Source organism: Apaloderma vittatum, unplaced genomic scaffold (assembly GCF_000703405.1).
Source record: "Apaloderma vittatum isolate BGI_N311 unplaced genomic scaffold, ASM70340v1 scaffold11955, whole genome shotgun sequence".
Lineage (NCBI taxonomy): Eukaryota > Metazoa > Chordata > Aves > Trogoniformes > Trogonidae > Apaloderma > Apaloderma vittatum.
The window spans coordinates 1-24,272 of record NW_009715496.1 but is presented as its reverse complement, the minus strand read 5'-3'; the positions used below and the strand labels follow the sequence as shown (position 1 = coordinate 24,272).

Below are 24,272 nucleotides of genomic sequence, written 5' to 3'. Positions count from 1 at the left end.
GCACCGAGCCCCACTCAGCACACCAGCTGCTCCCGGCACAGGCCCCTCCGTCGTTCTTCAGCCTACAGGCGCTCACCAGCACAGCAGCGTCCCCGCAGAAGAGCTGCAGGAGCGAGTGTCTGTGAGCTCAGTGTGAGTAACGAGACCGCTGCATACAGCAGGGGCAGCAAAGTCAGTGGACAATCAATGACCCAAAGGAGGATGGAAAGATGGGTCACGGGAAGGGAGGGGGAACAAATACAAACGTCCCCCGGGGCCTGCAACAAAGTCCCTGTGGTGATGGCAGCCTTGGTCATGAAAGGCAGAACACAGCAATGGTGCTGAGACTGCCTGGGACAGCGAGGAGGTGGCCCCGCAGGCAGGTGGCAGGGCTGTGAGGCCAGTAGGCTGGTCGGGTGGGCACACCATTTGCTCTTTGCAGCACACTGCTTTTTATCAGCCGGTGCTCTTCTCATTTTCCTGCCCTGTGTGAGGGTCTGTATATCAGCACCAACCCTTCAGAGTGGGAGAGCATCTCCCCTGCTCACTCATCACTCACCTCTGCTCCCCTGCCACGGTGTGATGAGATGGGGCCACCAGGTGGGCAGCACGACCGTAACCACCAGTCAGCAGCAGGTCCCACACAGCTCTGCCCTGCGCTGCTGCCAGGGCTCGAAGGAAGCAAAACCTCTGTCCCTTCGGCCAGCAGCCCTGCTTCCCTGGCCTGGTTGAAATATTCATAACCACCTTACTGTGTGAGGTCTGAACTCCATGAAAACTCAGGAAAGTTTAGAGCAGTAAATTATTCAGTGGCAGCATTATTTTTGGGCCAAGCCACATGAGGATGAGGAAGGAAGTCTCTTTAGGGTCAGAGAGCAGGGAAGTTGTCAGGTTGATCCTTAACCTGCCAGGGAGAGCGCATCTGCTTCTGCTGGCAGAGTGCATACACAGCAACTTTTAAACTTTAAGCACAGCAACTCTTCATCCTCTCCTTCCACCCTGGGAATGTTAACCTAAATTGTTAGAGAATCCTTTCATAGCATTTCCTGCCAAACCCACCACTTCTCAGACCTCCCTAAAAAGCCCCTCTCTGCCACTCAATTCACAGGCCAAAAGTGAACTTGGTACTTCAGGATCTTGTTCAACACCACCAGCTGCTGACATCTATGCTATGGGCACACCTGGAAGCCCCAGCTGTGCTGGGTACTGAGAGATTCAGCCCCTCTGAAGGGCTCGCAACCTACAATAGCTGAACATAAGGCAAAGGAGAAGCAAAGAACAAAAGACGTAAAGAAGCAAAATGATCTTCACTCCCAAAATGGAAAACTTACCTGGGAACCAGAGAAGACCGATACCCAAGAGCAATGCTTTCTTGGGACAGAAAAATGCTCTAATGACTCCTTTTTTCTCTCAACACACTCACAAGCACTTTTATCTTTCTCTTCTCACCATCGCTTATACTAGAGCCTTCAGAAATCATTTTTCAAACAATTGCGACACTGATCCCAGCTGTCTTGCTATGCACAGCCAAAGCCTCAAGCTCTGCCAGCAGCACCCACCAGTGCTGCTGCAGGGAACAGCAGCGTTTCAGGAAAAGGAACTGCTCCGGAGAGCTGGCAGCTGACAGCCACCCAGAGCACTCAGTCACCCAGCCAAGGTCTTGTCCTGCACTTCTCAAACCAGTAGCTCCACAAGCTTTCCAGCATGACCTCACACACTCCCACCAACAGGCCAAACTGAAAAGACCTTCTGTTCTCAGCCTATATCCTAAAGCCTTGGTGTACTTTATCAAAGAGACTAACAGCCTCTCAGATTCTCTTGGTTTGCTCATCTCGAGGTCTGTTCTCCTCCTCCTTACCTGCAGAGCTTTATCATCCAGCACTCGGTGTTTGCTCTGAATCTTGTGTCTTGGCCATTTCTCTTTAGCTGGGTCTTCTGCACCAGCAAAAATGGAACTGTACTCCTGCAGCCGCTCAGGGGCTGGATACTTGGCACTGGAAAATACCTGTGAAGAGAAAAAGAGGGACTGAAAAATCCCAACACCTAAGCAATCCAAATTCCACTACAGAAACACATGGACTGGAGTAAGCACACAGTCTGTGCTGCTGGTGGGAATGGAGTGCCTCAGAGTCAACAGGCTCCTAAGGGCTACCTGCACAGACTCAATCATGCGGAAGCTGTCACTTCCGAAAATGACAGAACTTGTCTCGGTATGAGTACTAGGAGATCATAAGCATTCACTGGCAGGAAGGGAATTTGGAAAACTGTATTAAATGGAGGCAGAACGAGGAAAGAAGGGTTTTCCTCAGTTTTACACAGCTCAATAAGATTAAGATGCACAAGAGGAGGCTCTCTAACAGCAGCTTTCATTCAAACAGCTAAAAATGTCCATGAGACTAAAGTGTCAGGTGCTGCTCAGCACATGCCTTTTCTCTTTCTCAGGGAGAAGCTGGGGCAGTGACTTACATAGGTCTCATAAGGACAGGAGCTGTGGCGTTCATGGATCTAAAAATCAACTGGATGAGTCGGGAAGGGGATTCTTATCACCGCCCTGCTCAGCAGCAACGCATCGAGAGGTGAGCAGGAAGTAGATGCGGCAGCTGAGCACCTGTACTTCTTCAGAACTTATGCTAGGAGTAAAGACAGAAGGTGGAAGGAAGAAGGGAGGCCAGTCAGCCTTCACTGAAGTCACTACCTTAATGGCCTTCTTGCTGCCTTTTATCTTCTCAATCTTCGCTTGGGCAAGCGTGACTCTCTCACCAATCGCCTGAAGCTGTGCCCGGCTGGCCTCCACCCGCTGCGAGATCCTAGGAGGCAAGCACCTTTCTTAAGATAAAGAATCCAGAGCCTGAGATTTTTTGGCAACGGTCAGCGCCCAGGCACTTAGCCTGGGCACTGAATCTCGGTGGACTGGATTATTTCACAGGGCAAAAGAATGCTGGCTGAGCTATGCTTGTCTCGGTCCCACTGAAGGCTTTAAGAACTCCAGCATGAAGGCAGGTCTCGTCCATGACTCACAGTGCAACGTTCCCACATCTGTCTGAGGCACAGGACAGAAAGATGGAGAACTGCAGCTTTTTTGCAACATTAGAGCGCCACGAGCCATACGCCTCTCTGCTGACAAGAAAGCCACAGCCAGTTATCAACTGCCAGCATATTTTTAACAAAAACGACTTGTTAAAAATGAAAGGCAATATATGCTAGTGAGCAGAATTCAGAGCTCACAAGGATTATCCTGTCCTCTCCTACACTGGCAGTTTGTTGCAGAGCTTCTTCCATGTTGCTTTGCAACTTGTTTTCCACATCAGCTAAGCAACATTAGGTACTCATTAGGAGCAATAAAGCATGCTAACTTGTCGAACTTTTGCATAACTCGATGTGCTGCTGGTTTTGGCTGGGGTAGAGTTGATTTTCTCCATAGTAGCTAGTATGGGTGATGCTTTGGATTTGTGCTGAAAACAGTGTTGATAATACAGAATTGTTTTTGTTACTGCTAAGCGGGGCTCACACAGTGTCAAGAATATTTCTGTTCCTCACCCCACTCCACCAGCGAGTGAGCTGGGGCTGCACAAGAAATTGGGAGGGGACACAGCTGGGACAGTTGACCCCAACTGACCAAAGACATATTCCATACCGTATGATGTCATGCTCAGCATATAAACTAGGGGGAAAGCTGGCTGGGGGCTGCTGTTCAGGGACTTGCTGGGCATCAGTTTGTTCGTGGTGAGCAATTGTTTTTCATTTGCATCACTTATCTTTCCTGGAGTTTACTTCTTTGGCTTTTTTTTTGTTATTTTCATTACAAATTATTTCTGTTGTAGTTATTTAAATTATTAAACTGCTCTTATCTCAACCCATGAGTTTTCCCACTTTTACCCTTCCAATTCTTTTCCTCTCTATCACGTTAGGAGGGGAGCAAGTGAGCAGCTGTATGCTGCTTAGTTGCCAGTTGGGGTTAAACCCTGACACTAGATCAGTTATCAAAATGCTTTGGGACTGAGGTGAAAAGCACTCTGAGACAGCAGGAGATAGTGGTCACTGATTAAATACTCACGTGTTCACCACGTGGACATACTCCCATGCTTTTTCTCCCCACAATATCCATATAATTCCTTTTAGGAACAAACTTGACATCAGGAGTGATCTAGGATTCCCATTTTCAAACTGTACCAAACCCATCTCTTCAAGTATTTCCACTCTGTGCAGCACATTCCCAGAAATGGACTCTACTAAAGCCCCTCCATTGTAGGCAGTGAAAAAACAGCCAGTACAAGCTGTATATTCACCTTGTGTCCTCCTTCCCCTCTACTCTGCCCTGGTGAGGCCACATCTGGAATCTTGTGTCCAGTTCTGGGCCCCTCAGTTCAAGAGAGACAGGGAACTGCTTGAGAGAGCCCAGTGCAGAGCCACAAAGATGATGAAGGGAGTGGAACATCTCCCTGATGAGGAAAGGCTGAAGGAGCTGGGTCTCTTCAGCTTGGGGAAGAGGAGGCTGAGGGGTGACCTCATTAATGTTTATAAATATGTCAAGGGTGAGTGTCAGGAGGACGGAGCCAGGCTCTTTTCAGCGGCGTCCAATGCCAGGACATGGGGCAATGGGATCAAGCTGGAACATAGGAGGTTCCACAAAAATATTAGAAAAAACTTTTTCACTATGGCGGCGACAGAGCACTGGCACAGGCTGCCCAGGGAGAGAAGTTGTGGAGTCTCCTTCTTTGGAGACATTGAAAACCTGCCTGGACGCCTTCCTGTGTTACCTACTGTAGGTGATCCTGCTCTGGCAGAGGGTTTGGACTAGATGATCTTTTGAGGTCCCTTCCAACCCCTGACATTCTGTGATTCTGAAAAAAACCCGCTTCTTTCTCTAAATAGCTTTAAGTGTTTCTGTTTATAGCCATGCTCCCCTCTTCTTGGAAGCTTGAAAATCCTTCCTCACACATATGGCAGGAGAGCACACAGTCTGTTTCTACTTTATTATTTTTGGAGTGGAAGATGAGCAAAAGTGAACCTCACAAGAGTCTCCCTCTTGGAATTACTCTCCCATTTCCCCATCCTTTTATTTTAAACGCAGCATAACAGCTTGTATTTTGTACCAACACTAAGTACAAATCTGTTCATGGACTTCCTTCCCACACCCTCCCTCTCTCAGTGGAGCAAGTCCGTTATCACTTATATACTTGGTAGGTTCTCAGAGTAGTTTCTGTTGTTCCTTTCAGTGCACATTTCCTAGCACCTGTCTGCAGCAAATTTCATGTGTCATAGGGCTGTCCCATTGCCTTGTTTTGTTAAAGTGCGAGATGCCTCTGAAGAACCTTACTGCCCTCCCCATCACATTCTCCACCCTCACAGTTCACCTCTTTTCTAGATGTTTCGTAATTGTATTGATTGACACTGTTTCCAGTGCTGTTCCTGGGGCCATCAGACTATTTTTACTTCTTTCAAAGCCGAAAAAAATTGGTCGCTTATTTCTGCTTTGCCACTCTCTCTCAAATCAATGATGCAATTTTCCCTCTCACCTGTGAGTAGACCCCTCTCTTGGAAGAACCCAACAAAGCATAAAAGCAAGGTATCAACTGCCTTTAGCCAGTGCCCCACTGAATCCGAGGCACAATTCTCAAGGCCTGACAAGGTACATCGTTCTCTCCTAGAAGGAAGTGTTAAGCAGGTAGTTAGGCAAGCTCAGGCCTGGCAACCAGTAACTGTTCTCCTCCCTTTCACTCCATGAATGTGAGTGGGTCAAGTGAGTTGGTCAAATGCCTCTTTCTCCCCACATTATCCCCAATGTTTCACCAGGTGTCAACCTCTACCACTCCCTTCCCACACTTGCTCTTTCACCAGCTGTGAGGAAGCTCAGCCACCATTAGCATTCACCCATAGCCACTTCCACATTTAACATTCACCCTCTCAAACACCCAGTTCAGAAAATGAATGATGCCATAACTTTCTTTATGCCCCCCTGAAAAACAGGCAGCAAAACGGGTGTTACAAAGTGCTTCTTGGTGCAAGAGCAGAGCATGGGCAGCACCAGGGGAAGAACAGAAAACAAAGCACCTCTCAGCCCAGAGCTCTGTGTACATCTGTCTCATTTAAGGTCTGCTGGATCCTCTCTTAAATAGGAAGCAGCCCTCAAAACAGAACATGACTGGCAGTTACTGTGCCCTAGCTGCAACAGCACATCCAGAAGGGAAAGCGGGAAGACATCTATAGCTTCATCCATCCCTATCGCCCACCAAATGTAACCAAGAGGGATTATATTCACCCTTAAAAGGACAGTACCAGGCAGACAGCAGGCTCCCAGCACAGGCTGTGGAAGTTGTCCAGTGCCAGCTCAGGTGTTTCAAACCATGATGGCTCTTTCTCTGAGGCATCCCATACTTTGTCCTGTGACCTCCTGCTCTAGGATTTCACAGGCCAAATCCTACCAACCTTAGGAGATGTCCCAAAAACATTCACCTGAGGTGGTACAGATGCAGGTCCACAATACAGAAGGAACACACACTAGTCTACAGAATTAATTTATATGTTGCTGAGCGAGAAAACAATGAAAAAAATTACTAAACCCAGTCAATCCGAGTTCTGGCACATGTACAGCCTCCCAGAAGTGCATGACTTATACATGTAGAGTTCAAGACACAGTTACATGTGTTAAAGGAAACAATACAACATACTGATACTGAAAAAATACATGGGGGAAAAATAAGCGCCTCATGTTCATGTGTCCTCCAGCAACTTTTCTGCTGCTGCTGCTGTGGAAACCAAACTCACTGCAACGAGTCAAATAGCATTTGTAAAGAAAGTAAACAGGAAGGGATGGAAGGGGCTGTTGCCAAGGATTTCAGGGACGAAGTGTTTGGTGGCGTTCAGACCTCAAGCTCCATTTAAGAAGGAGTATGTTAGTGAGTGGAATTTCTCTGAAAGGCAATTGCAATCAGCACAGGAGGGGTAAGCGTTAATAAAACGTGCCATTACCACCCCTCACAACTCCACACTCAGACAGCCAAAACCACCATCAGCATCTGAACCTGCCCCTCGCCTATGCCATTAGCCACTGCTGTGTTATTTTGCTCCCTGAGCTCTTTTCTGCTTGAGAGACCCCTTTAGTCAGATTTAATGTGACTTCAGAGTCGCAAAGAAGCAGGAGGCGTACAGCGCCGGCCCCTCCCTTTGGGCAGGATGAATGCTTCAGGGCAAGCGAAAAGGGGGCCTGAGGGAAAAAGAACGTATCACCTGCCTTCAAATCCTGGGCACTGAGCCAAATCAACCTTCCCCTCCCAATGCTTCTCTTCGGGGAAGTAATACATGTAGCAGATTAAATCTATCTAGTGGATTATCTCTTAATCCACACAGACTTATATTTTTGATCTAAGCAGATATTAAAGCCAATCTTTCAACTGCTTTGACCCAAACTCTTGCATTCTCTTGTCCCTCTGAAATCTTTGTGCAGTCAAGCCCCCCGTGCCTCACCCTCAACTTAGATCTGATTTCTCCTTTCTCCTAAAGCCCTTACCCTGCTGCCTCAAACTTCTCTCCATTTGAAAGGCAACTCTCTCCAACAGCTGGTCCCAGGAATAATTCGTCCCAGCTCCCTGCCTCCCTCACTGGTCCCCTATGTTCTGCCCCACCTGCAGCCATGGAGCAAATCACTTCTTGTTGTTTTCTTATAACCCCTCTGATAAATCTCACGTTCAGGTGTTCATCAAAAGACACTCTCTGCCACACCTGTGCCTGCATGTGGAGGAAAAATTACTGTTATATAATAAAATATTTTGGGCATTGGGAATCAGGCATCTAGGACACTGGACACTGCCTGTAATACATTACTTCTATGAGGGCCTCCAAGCACTCCAATATGCTGAAAAAGAATTGTGATTTTTATCATCTATATTTGCTAGGGATCAGAGAGCATCAGAAAAAACGTTTAATATCAGAGCAGGTTTAAAGACAGGCTGACAGAGTCCCAGAAGGGCGGCTGAGGGAGAAAAACTTCAGCTGGAAGGAAGCAGCACAGCAGCAGGAGGACCCATTGCTGTCTATATTGAGTGTACATTACCCAAAAGTGACAGCAGTGACTAAACTTGGGAAGTGGGAGAGAGAAGAGGTACGCTCCTCCACGCCAAGGTGAATGAGAAAGGCAAGGCAGCAGAGGCTGGGAGCAAACCTCTCTAGAATACTGAAGAACTTCAATTTCATGTCTGAAGTACAAAAGTAAGCGATCAACCAAGGAGAAAGAACATTACGGAGCAGAATGAGAAATGAAGTTGCACAGGAGGATAAGGCAGCCAAAGTACTAAATGACTTTTTCTTAAATAAGGACTGTACACGTCACAGCAAGTCAGGCTTCTGCTCTCCTCAGAGCCCAAACTCCAGCCATGGAGACAGTAGGAGGATGCTTCGCACTGCTGTTCGAAACGCCAGGGTACCTATGGTAAATTTGCTCTATAAAATCTTGGCCTTTTGCCTAAAAGTCAAGCCATTTTCCTCCGCCCCCCCCCAACAAAGTGTGCTTTTATTAAATTCCTCCCTTACTGCAGGAGGCATGAATTAGAAAGGATGGCACGGATAGTTCTTGTATTTTATTACATCCCCAGACTCTCCAGGCAGCTAGTGCTGGAACAAGGTGACAAGGGAAGGTAACAGGGCTGGCTGACATTTGTCCTTCCACAGAACTGGTGCCAAAACCAGCATGATGCCAGTTACTGATGCATGTGATACCACTAAATGTCTAAGACAAGTTTCTGTGGGTTTCCAAAAGTGAGAGAACCACTCGTGAGATGAGGAGAAACTACCTGCCAGGAGAGAGGAAACATCACCTCATAATGAAAGCAGCAGCAGGTGGTGATGCTGAAGGAGCTAGATGTCTATCTTTCCTCTCAGGCTACCAAGCCCCTTCCTCATCCACTTCTTTCCTGGGACCAACGACGCCACTGCTCTCTTCTACTTGTATGCCACAGAGAAGAAAAAATTCTCAAACTTTTTCAAGTTTTAATTTGTCCAAGAATCTTCTTGAAAAAAAGTCCATGGGCTTTTATGGCTCTTCAGACTGCTGAAGTGATGGAGAAACATCAACGCATTGGCTTTGGCTACCCGAAATTCAGGGGTTTGATGCACAATCCAGTAGACTGAAGCAGGCCCAGGGTGCTAGTCTAGAAGATCTAAGCGTGTTCTGGCTGGCTAACAAAGGATAACGTTTTATGAGGTGCTGGAGGGTGCTTTACAAACAGCCTTATCGCACGTGGATGTTCTTACACGCTGCGGTGGCCAGCTTGGTGCTCATGCAGCAATGACCAGCGCAGTCAGAAACAGCTTATGAGAAGCCCAAGCCCCACTTCCCCTCGGTGCCTCTGCCCCAGCAGCTGGCAACATCAAGACAGAGGGAGCAAAAGAAAGGCTGCTGAGACATTTACAGTTTACAGCGAGCCCAAGAAGCGCTCAAATATGGTTTGCAAAGCCATTTGAAAGTCAAAAAGCAACAAGGCATGCTTTTATAAAAAGCCAAAGACGCTCAACCACTAGAAGAAAGACCAACTTGTTTACTCTCTGTTCTTCTCTCTCCATATTTAAGCACTTCTTAAAGTCTTACTTCATGTCTGAGTAAGTGTAATCAGAAACTGTTATCATATACCATCTCTGACAGTCAGAAATCCCAAGTGAGACAGTGTAATCAGCGTTCCTTCCTCCCTTAAAGGTTTGGGTATTATACTAATTAATGTTTATCACACTTTGATTGCTTCTCGAGCCTGATTTGCAGGTGTTTCAGCATTCATATATTGCCCCATGCCTGGGGTGCCAAACAGCTTTGTAGACTGGAGGGTGATCAAGGTTGCCAGGTTATCCTCAGCAGGATCTGGCACACATCACTCTCCACAAGTCATATTCTCACACACACACACAAAAAAAAATAATTTTGATTTTTAATCTTTCATTTCACAAGGTGCTGCCGCTATTGTGAATTAAGTTTATGTAAAACTGGAAGCTTAATAATTTTGACCAATCATCACAGCACCCTCCTCCCTCTTCCTCTGCAGCTTGTTCTCTCTCCAGAAAAAGTCACAAACAAGTTCTTTAACTTTCCAATCTTTTTATTTGCCTTCCACCACTGACTGATCTGAATGTGAACCCCTTCCGTTTTTCAGAAGAAAGATATACTAACTAGAAAGTCTGTATTTGCAAATAAATTACACAACTAGATTGTCTATTTAAACTATACAGGCCACTCTGCGTCAAACTACTCCGTTAATAACATCAAGATACATAAATACAACAGGTTCTACCATCATGGTGATAGCCTTTGGGAAGGATGCTCTAAAAGAAGTAATGTGAAAAAATTGGTTCTTCTACCAAGTACTGCTGGAGTTTCGTTGGCACAACTAGTAACTGTAACTAGTAAAAGTTATTAGCAAAGTACTAGTCACTGGGTTCTTATCTATATAGTCTTCACTCATCCTTGCAAAATTCTCACAGGTATTTGCTTGCCTGAAGCTCAGTCTTTTGTAGTAATAGCTTGAAGTGGTTGGTTTGTTCCCTCCGCCTCTCATTTCTTCTCTCTTTTTTTTAGCCACTCTTGAAAGGAAAACTAATCCTTTCTGTACAGAATTTTATGAGACTGTCAGAACGAGGTTTCGTTTCCAGGTTGCTTCAAGTTATGAATCTTATTTGGCAGATAGCTCGAGAAGGTGTTTTGGCACCTTGTAACCTAAAATTAATCAGCTGTGTGCACAAACATCAGGTTTCTCCTTCTCCCATCAAATCTCCTTTATTGGAAAAGCCAAAGATGCCCCTCTCTGTCCCCATTAAACACAAAATGCGTTAACACCAGAGTCACAGCAAATGGAAGCAGTGGAGAATTGCCCTGTATCTGGGGGTAGGGTGACCTAAAACCTTTAAAAAGGCTTCAGATTCCTCTGGATCACTGAGAGTAGAGTTTTCCCAGTCTTTACTTGGGCACCACATCTGATCCTACATGAACAGCGCTTCTGTTATGCAACTCACTCGGAATCAACAGGAAGCCCTTCCGTACGGAGAGGGTGCTCAGGCACTGGGATGCACTGCCCAAGGAAGTGGTGGAGTCACCTTCCCTGGAGGTGTTTAAGGAGAGGCTGGATGTGGCACTTAGTGCCATGGTCTAGCCGTTCCGATGCTGTTGAGTCATCGGCTCGACTTGATGATCTTGGAGGTCTTTTTCAGCCTCAACAAATCTACGATTCTGTGAACACTACATTTCCTATCAGCAGTAGTCTCAGGAGACAGATTAGCCTAAATTTAAGTGTCTGATCCGTGCCTCCTCCCAGGTGGGGTTGCAAGGGAAACGCATAAGCCACCAGCCAAAACTGAGGTGTCTGCTGAGCTTCAGGCCAGCACTGACAAGACCACAGCAGCCTCCCCAGCCCTTTTAGTCTGTGCCTTGCTTGAGCCAGGGATGCCTCACTACATCAGGAAGGAACAGTAACATTTGTAGAGTCTTCCTCCCCACTGGCAAGTCAGTCCACACTGACTCAACACTGCAGAACAGGAGAACAGCTGGGTTTATAGCAGAAGATCAGGAAGTTCCTCTTTATTCCTAGCTTCCCTCCATGCTTTCCAAATGGTTTTAAATCAGTTTTCTTGATTCAAAGTGAAGAGTACCCAGTTGTGCACATGTGAGAAGTGATTTAGCGAACATCTCTAAAGGTTCTACTACTAGGCTTGCCCTAAAGTAAGGTTGGATGTACTAGACAAGCTGTGGTCCTGCTCGTTTGTTGGGATGGAGGCTTTTTACACCAACACAGCACAAATGCTGCTCCTCATCTGTTTATCTCCACTACCAAAAATAAGCCACTGTCATCAAGAATAAGAATGCTGATCAAAACATGCCCATCTCCAGAGTGGAAAATGATTCCTTGTGATAGAAGTACAAAAACTAATCATCCCCTAAGAAAAGCATTGCTTTTCTTTGCATTTAATCAAATATCATTAGATCTTCATATATTTTCACCCAAATATCTCAAAGCAATTTCCAAGCATTATTACGTCTTGGTTGCTTTTCGAACCAAGAGTGGAATTGTTTGTCCCCATGAAATCTGGAGAAATTCACAGTACGCTCCCAGCAGACCAAATTTTCAGTCCATCATTCACTAATTTGAACAATTTTTGCTTTAAGTCACAGGAGTTAACATATATATTTCAGTAGTTGTTTAATTTTCAGCTTTAATGAGTTTAAGACCAACTGTGCAAGTACTTCTACATTCTTGAGTGCGTCCTCATTGCCAAATCCATCCCACTGCTGCTCTCTAGAATAAATTACAGCCAGCAAGCACCAATGCAAAACACTGGCCATTCCCTCCAATAGCACTTCTTTCTCTGTATCCAAAAATACATCCTCTCTTTAAGATCCAAGCTTGAAGGTTTTTGCATTGACTTTCAAATTTTCCCAACTACCCAGTAGCTGATGGCAATCACACACAAGTTGACTTGCGCTGCACAAGCTGAACTGTTCAATAACAGAACAGTCAGTTCCCCTCTCAATAACAGATACTTAAGAGTCATCGTTACAAGTATCATTTACAAGGTACATTTAATGTATCATTTACATTTAGTCACTAACTAGTATCAGTCTCTACAAAAGCCACTGTCCTGCACAACTGGACTTGCATTGTCAGAAGAGGGAAAGTCTAACTAAGAAAGAGGACTTGCTGCTATTAAGCAGCCTGTTTCATCAGCTGTGAAATCCTCACAGCCAACTGCATTTCATCTCTCATTTCAGCTCCTTTCTGACTTACCCCTCGTACTAAGGGTCTGCCCCCATGGTCTTTCCACACTTTGTCCTGTCCTGTTAAGGTTGTCATCAGATACTTAGTAAAGGACTCAACTAGTTTTTGAAGGATGACTTGGAGTACCAGGTCATTTTGTTTTGCTCTCAATACTGTGTTTCTGCTCACCATATCTGCTGCAGTGATCACTGTACTTTGAACAGCTTACGATTCAATCAAATTTCTTCTAGTCCCTTTCGATTTTTCTTTAGATACTTCTCCCCACGTAAACACTGCCACTTGCTGCTTCTGTTCAACAGTCAATAATCCTCCTTCAGCATCCTGTGAGCGCTGGTGTAGATTCCCCCAAAATTTTGCTACAATGAAAACAAGCCCAAATGCATAAGATAATTTCTCAGAAACAGTTTGCTAGCCCTTTGCTTGTTACAAACCTCATTAACTACATCTTTTTCCTTTCTCACCCATGCTTCCAGCTTCAACTTCTCGTAACAAATTCTTCTGTTTCAAAAGAGGTCTCTCTTACAATCTTCTCTTAAAGATTTCTTTTCATATTATTTGCATATGGAGCTTTTTATTTCACAATATTTGCTCTTCAGAAACAGAAGTTGTTTAGTGTTACTTCTTCATTTTCCTACAATCACTTGCAGTCACGCTCAAATCTCAAAAGGTCCTTTCTACGATATGCCCATCAACAAGCTAATTTGAGCATAAGTGCTTCTTCAACAAATGACAGTAACTCTTTATGACACGTTATCCGTCTAACACCTTTCCTGAGTGATTGCAGCACTTTCTTATTTTCCTGAGGAACTTCTAGCTACTTCTCCCAAAAAAATCTGGGGCCCAAGGCAGAGATTTTTCTAGTAGCATCAAAGAGCCAATGCCTCTCTGCTTGGACTGACAGCTGCTCTGTCGTTTCAATGAAACAGTCTGCGGCACATCAGCGATCAGACATCACCTTTAGAGCAGTTCCAGACACGTGGAACAGGCTGCCCAGGGAAGTTGTGGAGTCAACATCCCTGGAGGTATTTAACAGACATGTAGATGGGTGCTCAGGGACATGGCTTAGTGGTGGACCTGACATTGCTCGGTTAATGGTTGGACTCGATCTTAAAGGTCTTTTCCAACCAAAATGATTTTATGATTCTATGATTTTGTTTTCCTCATTGTCTTTTTTAAACTCATCTTCCCCATGCAGTGACTTGTAAATAGTCGGGAAGAATGGAAATATTAGCTTCACAACAATAGCAGAACAAATCTGCACATTTTATTTTTTAAACCTCCTTCTCTATCCTAGGACTGTAAATTCATAAATTGCAATAGCTAACCACTTGCCCTGTGACATACTCACACATCGAATGTTCTCATGGATCAATGCCTTTAGGAGCAGCTAAACCCCTCATCCCAGCTAAAAGTAAACATGAAGTGTAATGAACAGCATGATTTTGGCTATGGTGGTGTTCATGGTTTTTTTCCCCTCTAAATCACTCATGTGCTAGAAGGAACAAAGAAAACCTCGCTTCATGCTCAGTAACCCAACAGGAGCTCCTAAGCTTCTCACCCTCCATTCCTCAAAAAAAGTCACACAAAGTCTGAATTCATTCTGGAATCAATGAGACAACTGAACAGTGGAGACCGTGAACTTCCTCATTTCTTGGTGCTGAACCACTGGAACAACTGGCATGTTATATATATTTAATAGATAATCAGATTTTTGCACTACCACACAGCAGAAGTGCAACGGCTTTGCTTCCTCTCCTAAAAGGAAGGTCCTGTTATGCCTCTTAAGCCCATCAAGCACATCTTATTCAGCTCTGATGGTAGATCTAAACCCAAAGTCCTAGAAGTAAAACAAAACCAGGCATTTGCATTTTAAAACATGTATTAATCCAGAATAAGGATCATATTCTTGGATAAATTAAGAATGGACTCCAACTCAGAAGATACTAAATTACCCACCTGGGGTTTCTCTTCAACACACTTTACCATCTGAATCCTTCATCCCCATCTCCAGAAATAATTTTTATTCCCTTCTCTCCCTAATGCCACAGCATGGTGAATTCTCTCTGTAAAATGACTGGGGGATTTAGATGGAATTAAAACAAGGACCCCTTTATTAGAGTGTGCAAATGGATCTGCTGTCTTCAAAAGTACTGGTCTGTTTCAACTGTCAGCTGCATTTACACCCAGATTCTAACCCATGCCATTTGGACAAGCCCAGTGACAGCACCACAGCTAGTCAGAAAGAAGGATCATGGAAAGAGAATTTAATCTGCCAGCCAAGTGTGAAGAACAGATCTTTGAACACTGGTGTTTCTTCCTGCAACTCTTCCCTTAGTGTGCACACTCCCATTTATATATAGGAGGAAGCCTGTAATACACATTTCAAACCACTCAGGGTTATTTTCCAGACAGTTTTCTCCATGCTCGATCCCTGATGGAAGTCATGCCTGTAAAACAAAGTGACTTGTTTGCATCTTTTCCTCCAGGGCTGACTGAGTAGACCAAACTCATCCATAGGAACAGAAAATGACTCCACAGGAACAGAAAATTACTCCAAAACATGTGTGAGAGTCCAGCATCTGAAGCTGGTTAAGAAGGTAGAGCTATCACTTTGTATAAGAACAGAACGACATGGCAATTGCATCAAGAAGAGTGGGAGTGGGACAATTTGACAATATTGTCAAACCTGCAGGCTAAGGAACTAGAAAAGAGGGAACATTTCTTTTGCTGTGAGGCATGCACTGACTTGTTGTTATGATCTGCTTCTCCTTGGATATTTCCAGAGAGGAACAGCTACAGCCGCTTGGGGTAAGGGGCTGAGGGGGAAGGGAATGCCTCTCTGGATGGGGAAGTTCATAAGACCTTTTTGAAATCTCAGTCACTTGACAGCCACCTCATGCTCTAGTAATTTATACGTGACTTACTGCTGGCCAAAATCTCAGCCACCGCATCGTCCATCAAGTGGATCTGGATCCTTCCAAGCCACAGCTACCCTAAGTACTTCAAGGAAAGGAAGTTTACTCAGCTGCATAATGAGCAGAGTTTCAGAGCTTTCCTGCAGAACCTTCTCAGGGCACCACAACAGTGGGAAGATGTAGGGAAGCACACTTAACACTCCCATGCTAAAGGACTGTGGCCACGAGACCTCTTTCCACCAGCCACTCACAAGCGTGGCTGGGAGGTCAGTCCCACCTCTGCTCTCCAGTTTACTGCCTGGACCCTGAATTGATGATATCCCACTAACTTACTGAGGGGCTGGCACCAGTCCTGTTAGCAAAACACAGCCATAGATGCAGTGTAACCCAACACATCCACCCCCTACCCTCTAAAACTCATTTCACTACCACACCTTCCCACCACGCACACAGTGAAATGCTGTTTGCCTACCTCCAACCCAATGCTAGCTTTCAGGCACTCCTGAACGTTTCTGAAGACCACAAACAAGTGATTCACGTGTTTGCACCTGTCTGAACCAGGGAGAAAAATATTTGAGAGCTGAGCGTGGAAAAGGTATCAACACGTGTATACAGCTACGGCTTCAGAATTAACCAAAAATAAACATGCACAGGTGGACGCTTGGACCCACTGTAAAGACTTGCGTTGCTCACCAGAACAAGTCCTCCCGGCATGCAGTAAGGATGCCACCACTTCCATGCCCTGCCAAAATTATTCTTTTACTTCTTTCTCAAAGGGCTCTCAGTGCTCTCACTATGCAGAAAAGCCTGCTTTAGGGTTCAGTGTGGAACTCTATTCTCACATACGTTTAGACTGTTATGGACACAACACCATCATTGCTATTTCTGGAGACGTTACTCTCACGCTCTAGAATATTACAACTTTCAGCCATCTAAAACCTCACTGCATTAATGTGTCAGCACTTCTGAAGCCCATAAGCCCCTGCAAACATCAGCTGGTTCAGACCTTCTGCGCTCAGCTTCAAAGAAGGTTATTTCACTGAAATTGCACAGAGCTCAGGGCTCCAGGCTATTCACACATTGCCTTTTCAATCCAGAAACAGTTTAGTAAGCAAAAAGTTACACCTTGTCAATAGCAGAGGTCCTCTTGGGCTTCCACTTCCTAAAGCAGGGAAAAGTAGGGGTAATTATACTCTGTACTTTTTGTTACAAGATAGCTCACCGAAGTTTGAACCAATTCATAGCAGCAGAGGGCACACAAAGTGATCCATCCTCTGACTGAGTCACAGCTCTGTCCTCAAATTGACTGTGTTTTAAAGTAACTGTCGGTGAAAGAAGGCAATGTTCATCAAGATAATTAACTACCTCCACCACAAACTGGTCTAACATTTGCTTCTTTTGCCTCTTGCTGCTACACACTTTATTTCCATAGATGGTTTTGAAACTGCTTTATCTGTTTTGGAACATGGCCTTTGAATAACAAATGGTAGCTACTACATGTGGCATCTCTTGTATTAAAATCTTAGTTCTTAGAACATTTTAGAAAAGTTTTGCTGAGTCATAGAGAGTCTATAGATGGTAGTCACTTGATTTTAGCCTACAAACACATGAAAGTACTAACAAAAAGCAAATAAAATTAAATCAGAAAGTTATTATGAACTCCATTAAGTCTAAAACTGTTGCCTACTTGCTTTTGCTCAACAGCCCTGAGATCAATTCCAGAAGTGGGAGAATACCTCTACAGCAACTATTACATTATCCTTCACCTTTTTTACTACCCACAGCAAATTGATGTATCAGCAGCTTAGCATGATTGCACCTAAGCTACTCATTTTATTCTTAGTGACTGAGGCTATGTGTAAAGCTTGCATTTCCTTTGAGCTCCTGGATGGCCATTTCAGCATCCTGGACACAATATTCCATCATTTTCTTTTCAGAAGCAGAATCAAGCATAAAGAGCCCTTTTTCCCCATAGAATACGTTCTATAGCTAAAGGAAACTCACCTCACGCTTTCAGAAACACTTTGCTTTAATGCTGGACCAGTATATACCACTATTTGCAGATCCACCATTGGGTTTGAAAAGTTTAAGTCTGCTTGGAGGATGATAGTGAAGGCAAAGAGCTTCAATCATTTCTTTAAATTGCAATGCTGAACACCTTGTTAATGTACAGAAGGCTACAGCTCTCCTATCAAGTTCAAGCCTTCCTTTCAATCACTTAGGGCAGATCAGATTTATCACTCTCCTTCTGGGCGAACAGGACTCCAAGATAAACAGACTGCTAACGTGGAAGAGCTGTGGTTACTAGACTTAGAGCAAGGGCTTAAGTAACCACCACCACATCTCAGTGGCAACGTCATAAATAGCACCTCACTCGCAGAATCAAATTCAATGTTCTGTTTCTCTCCTTCAAGCCAGATTTAATCTCTGCAAGTCCAAAAGACAGATTGTTAGCACTTTGAGACAAGCAAGAGTCCTGTCTTGTTAATTTTCCACCACGTTTGTTTCATTTTGAAGGAAATATCTTTTCATGTCCTAATACCATTCAGTATCCTCTCTCCTACTATTCCCATTTCATTTCAAGCTGTGACCGCTTGGCTCTGTGCCACTTCCCACCTTCTGCCCCACTCCATGGGCTGTCAAGGCATCTTAACTAAGCCTGAGACCCAGACCCCACTAGATTTTAAGCTTTGGGATTTCAGCAGCATCAAGACAGACTTGTAAACTGGACTCCTGCAGAACAGTCACTACCCCTTCATCTCTTTTTGTGGGCGTAGGGTGCTTGCTACTACCAGCTGCCACCAACCTTCCAGGCATGCTGACCCTCATATATCATCTCCTAAAGTCTTCGCAATAGCTTGGAACCTCTCCCAAGCTACACCTTTACAAGGTGTCAAATTTAGCTTCTGGAGGACAAGAAGGCTAAAACAAATGAGCAGTTCCTTACAAATCATGTGTTACGGTTAAGAAATTGATAAAAAAATATAAAAATCCACTTTACTTGGACATGCTTCTACCAGAAAAAAACCAAAACAAAACAACACCTTCAGGCAAAACTCCTCCATATCTTCCCCAACCTCTACGTCCTCACGGTCTGCAGGCCCATGTGCTCCTTTCACCTCACTGTTTCTCTTTAATGTTCCAGGCAGCAAATAACTGCTCCTACAGCCCCTCAAAAGAGGTATCTGAAATTAAACTAGATCTAGCATCCTTTCTCAGATGACCTCTAGGACAACTTCAAAAGTACCATGAGGTGACTCGATGCTTAACAAGAGCCGTACCACTCTCAAAATAACTGGAGAAAAACTGATTGTCTGTGCTACAGCCTGCCTCCTGGTGCAAACTCACCTAAACGGTGGCTCATCTCAATGGAGTCCTCTCGACAGCTCTTGTCCTAATAAGACCAAATCCTTACAGCCAGGAGAGGAACAACTAAGCTCCAAGCTCCAAGCCGCACCCCAGAGCCACAGTGCAGAACAAACAACACGGCACAACTAGAAGCAAGACACTTTTTTTTGCAAGTTTCGACAAATCTTTAATGATACATTCCACAGACCTCTTAAATCAACTACATTCTTATGGATACATTCAATCACCCATTTCCACTACTGATCATCCTGACTAATCACACTAATAAGTTTAAGACAAGGAGGGGAGAGCACCCAAATGCACCTCATGACTACGGTTTTGTCTGTATTTTCAATTTCAGGACTACTCACACGTCAACCCCACTCCTGTCCCAAACATCCCTTAAGGCTCTGCTGCCCAATCAGCCACTCTAATCACACACTTACCAGGCTTCCTCCCCACACCTGGCAGCATCTCCACAGGGCTTTTGTTTTCCAACCACTGCTTTCAGAAGTGCGGCTCTCAGTGAAATCTTTCTTTAATATTAAAGCCCTTTTCAAATATTTAATATGAAATTAATTTGAATCTAGCTGGGGAGGAACAAAAAGGATATGCCTGTTTACCAAAGTACTGTGGATGAGAAATTTTGTACGCTGGACAACTCTGTGGTTGGATCACAGGCAAAGGAGAGTGGGACCTTGATAACAACATTCCAACCTCAAGTATTTATTTTGTTTCTACTGCTGTTAACACTCCATGAGATAATTTGCATAGTCAATTTTCCACAAATCTGTTATACAAAAGTGTACGCTCTGAATAATGAACCGACATATTAGAGGTCATTAACATCTCCTGGCAACAAAAATTCTCCTCAGAAATAGAAATCCCAAAGGGTTTGATAAGCCCAGATAATGAAGTGGGCATCTCAGGATAGCTAAACCCAGCATCTATCTGAAGTACTTATCGCAGTAACACTCCTGTAAAAAATTCCACAACAAACTATTCCAACACAAGCTCTCATCCAGAAAATGCTGGTAATGATAGAAAAAAACCAGAAATGAAAGACTACCAGTTAACTGAGTGTTTAAATTGGTCATTCTGCCTCCTGCGACCTATATCAAAAGCTCTCCTTACAACTCCAGGAGTTAAATTCATACAGATATTATGTCAGATTGGCTATGTTAGAATATTTATGTTTTAAGCAGTAATGATATGTATTAAAATCTCAGTAGCTACAGGCAATGAATCTGATCTTTACTGTCGCTTCCACAGCAGATTAATTACATGAATTCAGTTAACATATACAAGGTTAAAATTTCCATCACTCCAAAATATAACTCTGGAAAGTACATGCAGCTTCTTGATCTCCTCACAGTATGAATACCAGCAGCAAGAGGACAGGACTTGCAAGAGGATGGGGCTGCTGGTAGTACTGACCTAAGACATCAATCCATACAGTCATGAGCCTGCCCAGGTCTGTGCCCTCCCTCTGTAGGACACGGTTCTTCGCCATTCTCCACGTGGAAGAGGCTGGATGGGTCCCTGCTTCCTAGGGTTAGGAAAACGACAGAAAGGGATGCTGAGCTACTCCCTGATCCTTCTTAGCCATTCCAGATCGCAGTCCAGGTGTGCTGTTAGCAAGGCACAGAGGTTTAGCTGCTATGGGTTGCTAGACCTACTCTCCAAGGCAGTTCCCAGTGGGTCTGCTCTGGGTCTCAGCCATAGGCAACCGGGTTTTTTTGCACTGGCACATCCCTCGATTCTCTACAAATGAAGGAACTCTGCAAAGAGCCTCAATCACCACCTACCTTGCCACAGTTAAATTTAATAGTCACTCAGCCTGTTTGAGAACATTTGGAAATAAGACAGCTTGGCAGAGACATGTCCCATGGGCTATTTCCCAGATTCCCCACACCAGAGGAAAGGGAAGAAAGCTTCTTTCTCCCGGTTCTCCAGATGCAAAGGTGACTTTTTTTGTATCCCCTTGAGAAGACTGAATCCACAGGCACTGTTCACCACTGCCATTTGTGCACAGCCAGTAACTGGCCCGGGGAATATTTTCTCTACAACCACAACAGTATCATGGTTGCCTTCAGTCAGTTTTCAGATAGAGTTAGAAAAACCTCGTCTTCCTTGCACAATGGATGGATGTGTTAGTTTTAAGAATTTATACTCAACTGTCATGTCAGCAACAACTTAAAGCAGAAGCTTTGACCAGCTAACATGGAAAGAAAGATTTGGTTGTGGAAAGACTCCTTTTTCCATACAGAGGGAGACAGACTCTTTCACTCCACCTTCAACACATTACAAATTGGCTTGCCACTCTCGAAAGCACTGTACCAATCCAACTGTTCCCACAAAACAACCGCAGAATGTCTGCATCTTTGTAGAACAGAGGTAATGAGTTTGACACACTCAGCTGACTCTGCCACACTGAACAAGTTTCCTCTCCATCAACACTGCAAGCTGCTGTTTGGCAGCTCAGAGCAGTCAGCTTCCCCAGGTAAGGCAGCTCCTTCCTGGAAATGGAAGACAGAGTCGCCTTATCTCAGGTAAGGGAAGATATAAGGTCACTCTTCAGTAAGTGGCAAAGTTCTCACCTTCAGAGCTTTCCCCTTGATTGGCATGGAACAACCAAGGTCATGGAACTCTTAATCAGACGCCTGCATGATTACTAAATAGCTATTAATTATATCAGAGAGCCGAGACCTCAGAGGAAAGGCAAAGCAAACAAATAGCCCAATGAAACCTTCTGTTGTTGGAAAAAATTGGTAATTAAAAAGTCATGAGTGCACCAAAGAGTGAGGGAACAGCATCACAGTCACTGTTCAGGACTTAGGAGTGACTTGCATACAAAACAGCAGGCTTGTCTCTCAGGGGAAATTACAGGGTACTATGTTACAAAGCAGTGACTAGGAGAATGAAAGAAAAGAAAAAAAATAGACAGAGAAAGAACCGCTCCCAATTTATCAACAGCTTTATTCACCCCACAGATAAGGGCAGCACTGCCAACCAGTTCCAAGTTTGAGAGGTGCCTTCCCATGTTTCTGGCAGCTCTATAAAGTCTTCTCCCAGCCTTTCTCATAAATGGTCCTACACTGAAAAGTTCATAAAAGAATAAGACCTTGTGTTCAACCTAATCCAGCCTACACACAGCCCTTGCCCACACAACAACTATTCCAGCGAAAAGCCTTTATTTCCCTGAATGACCTGAGCTCAGCCTTAGTGACTACCCTTTCCCTAGAGGCTGCCCTTCAGTGCAGCAGGACCAAAAATGGAAGAACTTTAACCTGCCCTTTAAAAACAAAAAAAACTCAAACTAAGAAAGAATGCCGTAATAAATCAAACTAGGTAGTCACAGCTCCCACAGAAACTAAAACAAGTGCTTTTGCTAATCAGGCCATGAGAAGATAAATGCTGATCTGTTTCTACACCAATGATACAACACATCATCTCAGGGCACTGAGATATCGAAGATAGCATCACATGAAAAAAAGAACCATGGCAGGCAAACACAGGGATCCCTCTGATGTGCTATGTAGGTACTCTTATAGAACCCATCCTGAAGATGACCATAGGTAAGTCTGGGTCAAATCCCTGAAGAGATCACTTATATGGATTACAAGTCCATGGTGAGAAGAGCAGGCACTCTTGTGTGCTTAGCCCTCCTCACATACAAAAACAGAAGAGTGAAACAACAGAAGTCCAAAGACAACAGTTTTTAAGATCCAGAGATCAGAACAAAGAGACATTTTCTACTCCACTGCTCCAGGTACAATGACTCAAAAAGAATATCTTCAAGACACTCTAAATGAGAAAGTCTCCCATTTAAAAAATGAGCAAGAAGGAATAAAGGATAATTGCACCAGAACCAGTAATGCAAACTGTGGGAGTCTGCCACTGCATAAAAACAACTAATAACAAACAACCTGTGCAGCCATTTCATCACACTTAAATTTGACAGGCCCAAATCCAAGAAACTTCTACTGAAGTGCATCTGGTCCTTCTCTAACCCTTTTCTGGACTTCCACTGCTTGCCAATGCAACCCTCTTTCACTGCTGCAACCTTATCACGGCACTCTGTCTCCTGTTGGTGAATGCTGAGCCCCCAGCCCCATGTGACAGCCCCGTACCTGTTGAAGATATCACCCGACACCTTCTGCAGATACTGAAGTGCATCCGCTTTTTTTTTCTCCTCCCTGCGTAAGTCCGGTTGGATCAGGGGGACTGAGTATGTCTGCCCTTCCAAAAAGTGCTTCTGGGCTACTGTAGTCATTGTGCCTAAAAGGAAAAAGCAAATAGGTTAGTGCAGTGAACACACTTCCATTTTATCACAGCTTTTATTCAGAGACTTCCACTCTCTGCTCCTCTTGCTATTTTAGGACAGCATTTGCAACAGAATTGGTGAGCTGAGAAGAAAGGCACAAGTAGTAAGGTTGTCAGAGTGGATTTTCAATAAATCCAAGGCAGCTACAGTGAAGTGGGAATCTCTTGCTTATCTGAATGCTTTTGGGAAACATGATTTTATTTTTAGCATGATACTTAACAAATCCCTGCTCAGTAGTGCAATGAAAACAAAGACTGCAGTTTGAAGCAGTTAGCTCACGGTGCCAAAAGGACTCATCCGAAATTACCCAGTCCCCTCTTACCATGGTCATACTCCGGAAGGAAATATTTCAGGTCATTTAACCCTATTAGCAAAACGCAGTATTTCATCTCACACTTCTGGTCCAAGAAACACAGCCACTGCTCCCTTTCAAGAACAGCAGCTATGAGACTACAGAGCGTGCATGTGCACACATGCCCTTGCTCCAAGTAGGTTAATGAGAGTTCTTCCATTCTGAGACTCCCAGGAGCTCCTTGTTGCTTCTGGTGACTGGATTCTTCCTTAGTAACTATCCCGAAAGAAGCCTCTTTATTTAGGTTCCTTTCACCTACGAAACCTGAACAGTCACTGGAATCTTTCAGCCTGTGTTCGACACGTGAACCACAGCAGTACACATACTCCTACATGCAGCTGGGCCAACGTCACCACTCAGCCAGGAGAAGACCATGCATCACCCACATTTCCACTGTCAGCCATGCTCATCTCTCCTTCAGCAGTTCCCAAAGAGTCTGCCTCACATGTTTTTACTCAGGAAAACAACAAAAAAATTCCCAGGACATGGAGGAGGATATAAAGCAGCACATTAGAAATTGTAAACTCACAAACACATTACTGTTAAGACAGCCTGATTAATGAACAGAGTAGAGTGCTGTCATGGTTTGACCCTGGCTGGCAGCC

The 24,272-nt window shown here is 44.4% G+C and overlaps 1 protein-coding gene across 1 annotated transcript in view; it reads right to left on the bottom strand.

Moving 5' to 3' along the window:
- WASH1 (WAS protein family homolog 1) overlaps positions 1–23,265 on the bottom strand; it is a gene marked incomplete at its 3' end in the record, with an annotated part of 28,863 nt that extends 5,598 nt beyond the window's left edge. Inside the window, exons 1-3 of the mRNA XM_009869174.1 lie at positions 23,122–23,265; positions 2,675–2,786; positions 1,838–1,984 (exon numbers count right to left, since the gene is read on the bottom strand). Of these exons, the coding sequence (XP_009867476.1) occupies positions 1,838–1,984; positions 2,675–2,786; positions 23,122–23,264 (402 nt within the window). The remainder of the gene's footprint in view (positions 1–1,837; positions 1,985–2,674; positions 2,787–23,121) is intronic.
- Positions 23,266–24,272: the final 1,007 nt, after the last annotated feature.